The 6,020-nt window shown below is 38.3% G+C and overlaps 1 protein-coding gene across 2 annotated transcripts in view; it reads right to left on the bottom strand.

Moving 5' to 3' along the window:
- Nucleotides 1-6,020, bottom strand: part of GRM7 (glutamate metabotropic receptor 7) — a 921,273-nt gene that overhangs the window by 445,603 nt on the left and 469,650 nt on the right. For both annotated transcript variants that reach the window (XM_017874165.1, XM_017874164.1), the window contains exon 4: nt 4,967-5,121. In XM_017874165.1, the coding sequence (XP_017729654.1) occupies nt 4,967-5,121 (155 nt within the window). The remainder of the gene's footprint in view (nt 1-4,966; nt 5,122-6,020) is intronic.

Genomic DNA, 6,020 nt, shown 5'->3' on the forward strand with positions numbered 1-6,020 from the left:
TATATATATATAGAAACACAAGTGCCATAAGATTGAGCTGGTCTAGATTGCGGAACAAATACAGGGAGGATAAATGCCCTGGGAAGTCTCCTAGAACCACAGAAGACTTTATATGGGTGAGAAATATTCACGCATTCTGTTAGTCCATTGGGAGCCTATCTGTTGCCACTATGTAGTTTAGCCTATCAGACAGATCCTTTACGTAGGTCTGTCTGCCTGTTCCCTGCGGGATTTCACCTGTGAGTCCAATGGATGCTGGCCTTGGAATAGGGAAGTTTGTCTTTTCTTTTTGACAATGAAAACTTACTTATTAGGTCTGGCTCATTTTATCATTCTTCCTGTAGAAGAAGTTCTCTCTCAAAGCTCTTCTCAATTCTCAATTAGATTTCTGGAGAATGACCACATAGTTCATCACCATTTCCCAGGTATATTTGAATCTATCTTTTTTAAAAAGCTTTTTCTCTTTACTGTTGTATTCCTGACCCCTAGGACTTGTTCATAAAGGATAAATATATCATTTAGATCCTACTTAATAACCTTGATATATAAAAGGAGTTACTAATTATATGTGACATATGCTTCAAAGTGGAATAGACACAGCATGCCTAAAGGGATGAGACGTGGAACAAGGCTGCCATGATGAGGGAAGGAAAGCAGGGAAGGGTAGATGAGGTGTATACTGAGGCTCGGAGAATGCAGAGATCTCATGAGAGAGGGATAAGGGAAGGGAGAAAAAAGAGAGTGGTAATGATACAGAATAAATGGCATTTGGATAGGATATAACTCAGAAACCATATAAAGTTGAACAAAGGGCCCTGAGGAAGCCTTCAACCATATTTTCAAGTAGTTTTGGTTCAACTATATTTTTTCAAGTAGTTGCACGAGACAGAAACTCACTCTGCCACAGATAGCAGGAATGTAGGTTTATCATGTAGTATCTCACCGCTCTCTTATCAAACAAGGTGATAGGGCCAAAACGCATATGCATTGTTTAGAAGCAGCACTGTGGTTCAAGGCAATATTTTGTTTTTTTCTCATTCACCCAGAAAAACCCTGTGACACAGGTGGACCACTGCAGGTAATCAAGGGAAGCTAACGTAGGGCATATCTAAATTGGAGCCAGAAATATTTTAGTTCAGATCTTCACAGCTTTGATCTTTCCAGTTTTAGGAAAAATAAATAATTCATTCAACCGCAAGTAAAAATCATTATTATTTTTTAAAAGTTAGCTCTTTAATGCTGGGTCCAGGGTATTTTTTGTCTACTCCTACATACATTGCAGATTTAACTCATGAACCAAGCTGTTCTACAGTCCCATTTGAAAATCATCACCAATTGTAAGAGTCATTATAGTTAGCTTTGAAAATCTACCCTTCATTATACTAGCTTCCTAATGTTAATGAGTATGGAAGAGATGAAAAGATGCTGGTCCATGACCCTTGTTGGCCATAATTAGAGGATGCCTAGGACAGCCCACTCTCAGAGAAGCAGAGCACTTTGGAGGATGAAGAGTTGAAGGCGACGTGGGCCATTAGTACTCTGCGGATTCCTTGGAGGCTGGAGAGGATTATTAAGAGTCTAGTTAATGGGGCAACACATGAGTGAGGAAATGCCAGGGATTCCTTGGCTCATCAGACTATGCAGACAAACTAAAAATTACAGAAGTGTTTTGGCTCAGGAGCTGGAGGAGTGCTGCCAAGTTCTAGAGACATTCCCCAGATTTCCCATAAACACTGGGCAGCCAGTGGGACCGCAGCCACCCCTCCAGGAAACTGGCTCCTTTCATCATTAAATCGAAAGGGGGAAAATTACACCTTTGTTTAAGAAACATTGAAGTTCCCCTTTTCCATAAATGGAGAATAAGTACAGATAGAAGAGAAAGGCCACTTTCAAAGAGGCAATAAATCTGCCAGCATTTTGGTTTCACACAATTTCTGGTTATTTTGATGCATACTCAGAAAAATGCCAGCCAAAAATCCAGATGTTTGCTGAACATAGTCATGACATGGATCTAAAGGGGGAAAAAAAAGGTAGATTACTGATCGGCTTTTCCCTTACATCTGAGGGTATAGCATTATACAATACAGTCAAAGATACAGGAATGTAGCAGTATCATGAATATTTGAAAAATATTCTAGCCCAGCATAATTCAATATGAAACATCTGCAAAACAGGAAAAAGATAAAAAGAAACAGACAAGAAAACAAGCAAATGACTGTAGGGAAGGATAGGAAAACTTACTTGCCCATACAGGCTATACTCCATTTATAGTTTTATTTTAGATATTTCATAGTTTTGCTCAGAAGCTTTGGCACAACTGAATGCATTTCTTCTTCTCTTTTTTTTTTTTTACTTTCATAGAAGTGACACTGTAAATGCATAGCCACTATTTTAATGTTTTGTCTGCTATGAAAGTGAACAAAACTTGGTTCCTCTTTGTAAGAAATGCACCTAGGCAATATGGCTAGATGGAAGCCACAGCATTTTTGTACATGGCCACAAAAAATCTTCACTCTTCTCCAGGTGAGATTAGAAAATTTCATATGAACTGTTGCAATTCCATCACATTCTAATATTGTTTTTCTTAACATTGCTCTCCAATGTCATTGTTTGGAATCTTAATTTTTATTTTGTTAGTTTATGATGCTGTTCTTTGATTTTGTAAAGTTGTATATTTCTATATCTACATGAAAATAGTATTTTCTCTCAATAATTTATAAAACCTTTGAGATGACCCAGTAAGTTCCCCAAAATGTCAGGCATCAGGGGTTAATGGTCATGGAATATGTGCATTGTGTCTACATGGCATCTACAGCCTAGGAAGAGAGGACTTCAGTTGAAGCCCTGAAAGTTCTTCCTTTGCCTTGAATCTCACCCAACTCTTGCCCTTCACCCCTCCTCACAGTCACCTGAGTGAGCTTGTAATCTTTCCAATGCCCCCACAATCACATATGACACACTCAGATGCTCTTTAGATTTTCAGCATAAAGTACAAACTCCTTAGTATAGTTTTCAAGACCCTTTGCAATGCAACTTCTGGCCCACTTTCAAATAGATTTTGTGCCAGGTCCTTATATTATCTGCAATTCCTCCATCCCTCCAGATACTCCAGATACATAATCACTTAAGAATGTGTTTGAGCACCTACAACTTTCAGCAAAGAGCCACGTGCTGGGGTAAGATGGTGCATAATAGAGATATTTCTAGACAGAAACAAGTAAACAGTAGGAGTTCCAACAGTAGGAGATTTGTGGGATGCCATAGAAGGAATGGAAGGGGCTTCTAACCCAGACTTGGTTGGGGTGAGATGGTCACAGATAGCTCCCATGAAAAATTAACATCTAAGATGAGACCCCCCAAAATAAATAGAAGTCAATCAGCCCAATAGTATAGCAATGATTAGTACTCTAGAAGAGGAAAGGGTCTCCCCAGTGTCTTGTAAATAGGAACATTCTTAAAGAACTGGAAGGATTTCAAGAAGGCAGGAATGCAGGACAGTGCTGCAGAATGAATTATTTGTATATTCCCCAATGTGTTCTGTTCCTTCATTTCTCTGCATCTCCCACGGAACTTTTGTCCCAGTTATCACTTCTTGCATCCAAGGATATCTTCCCCAACTACAACATCACCACCCTAGGAAAGCCTCCATGGTATCTCTCTCTTTGTGCCCTCCATACTGTATTTACAATGGTTCCCATGTAGTCTCTGCTTGTTCTGACACCTGCACTCAGGTCTGTGTGCTTTGAGGGTGAGAATTTTGAGTCCTCATCTTTTGTTTTCCTGACTCCTAGCACTGAGCAAGGCACAGAGAAGATACACAGCTTTTCCACAGCAAGGAGTGGAGAAGGTTAAAATATTGTCCCTTATTCTTGCAACCCATCTGCAAATGCATTGCTCTGGGTTGTAAGACAGGTAATCTTTTCTGGATATGTATTGGGGAATGAAATTAATTCAAAGCCTCCCAATGAAAACATGGGTGACTCATGGGATCTTTATCTTCTCCAGATAACAGAAAGGAAACAGTGACAACCACAACCTGATTTGTCTAAAAAGCCTACACAGAACATGCAGCCTTCTGAGAAGAATAATTAATTAGATTTGAGTGGAGAGAGAATAGAAAATGCAAATATTTAATCCCTTTTTGAGTGAGAGGATAGAGTTCTTTTTAATGTGCAAAGCATGTTTTAGAGAATCTTTGGAGACATGGCCCATCAGAAAAGGAACACAAAGCAGGCTGTCAGCAGAGGAGTACCTTTTTCTTTACACAGTGTCTACTTTTAGAAATAACTTTTGTTTCCAAATTAAAGAATAACATAACTTATAATCAGCAAATTTTGTTAGATTACAGGGTGGCAACAGACACCCTTTCCTACTTTTGCCTCTCTAAGTACCTTTGCAGTAGCAAGGAAGGCAAAGAAAGAGGCATAAATTTAGAAAGGCAAAAGAAGGACAGAATGAAAACAAAAGCGACCTAGGAAGGTGAGGGGATGCTGGTGCCTGAGAGAGGTGGTGTGCTGCATTACAGCCTCCCTGAGCTGGAAGGGACCTTGACAGGTAAGGGGGGAAAGGATTCTTGTAGTTCTTCTGCTAAGGAAATAATGGATGCATTGCAAAGAGAAAGTGTTCTCTTGGAAAATGTAGCTCACTTATACACACTTGGATATGTTATTATTTTACTTATTAACAATAATGCTCTCCTCTCAGAAAGCTCCTGTGGCATGAACAAAAAAGAAAGAATGTTTGCTAATCATGATATGATGAAAATAATATGATCTCCTCAAAAGAGGAATTTCAACTAAAAGAACAAACCAGGTGTGTGGCCTCATTTGTATTTCATGGCTATAAGTTTGAAACAACCCCACATGAGTTTGGCAAAAATGCCAAACCCTCAAAAAATCACATGCTTGGACCTTCAGCATGGCACCAGAACCTCTCTCAGCAAACCTACTGCTGATTAAACCCATACCTTCCACCGTGGCTCGCTTGGGCTGAATGGTGATGGCCCCTTCTGCGATATCTTCATGCTGGTGCAGTGGGTTTATTTTGGATCCCCAGCTGTCTGATCCCACCCAAAGAAAATGGCCAACTTGGTCAGCTCTTTTGGCTGCTGCAAGGATCTGCCTGTGGAAAGAAATACGGAAAGTTATATTAATGATAAAGAACATCAGCTGAATCCATGTATATTAACAGTCAGCAAAAAGAAAGGTACTATTATTTCTCAAAAAGTAAATAATTGCAAAAAACATGATAAAGAATTTATATCTCTAATATATAAAGATATTTTGTAAACCAATAATAAAAAAGATAAAGCATCTTGAGAAACATGAGCAAGTAATAGTAAACGTTAAAAGATAAAAAGAGAAATATAAATGTCCAGTAAGGTAAAGACACATATTTACATATGTTAGAAATGATGGAAATGCAAATTAGACCAAGGTACCAAATTCATTTCTCATATTGGCCAAAATGTTTGCTTTAAGAGTTTTGGCTTGAGACTGGAGAAATGAGCACTCTCATTTACTGCTGATGGTATATATTATCTCTGAAAAGCAATATGATTATGAATTAAACATGTTAATTATTTATTAAAATAAATAGAACTCCATGTTAAACATGAAAAATTTGTACCTTGTGTATGATTGAAAATATTATATATACATCATCAGGACAATGAGGGCAAATAAAAGAAAAAAGGAAAATAGTTATTAATGAAAAGTTATTGCAATAGTATTTTGGAAGAGGGGATTGAGGATTAATGAGATGTAATTCTATTTGTAGAACAGAAAAAGCTACAACTGAAGCCCCTTTGGGGAGGGTAAGACTGCAGGGTAAGGGGTTTGTTTGTCTCTCGGGACTTGGGAGTATCAGGCACTACAGAGCTACAGGGCAAAATGCAGGAACATTGGGTGAAAGATGGTAAATAAGAAGACAAAGGCCAGTCCTATTTCTTTTTCTTCCAGGCAGGAAATGACAGTTTTCTTTAAAAAAAAAAAAAAAAAAAAAAAAAAAAAAAAAAGGCA

This window comes from Rhinopithecus bieti, unplaced genomic scaffold (genome assembly GCF_001698545.2).
Source record: "Rhinopithecus bieti isolate Rb0 unplaced genomic scaffold, ASM169854v2 scaffold_7049, whole genome shotgun sequence".
NCBI classification, from domain to species: Eukaryota; Metazoa; Chordata; class Mammalia; order Primates; family Cercopithecidae; genus Rhinopithecus; species Rhinopithecus bieti.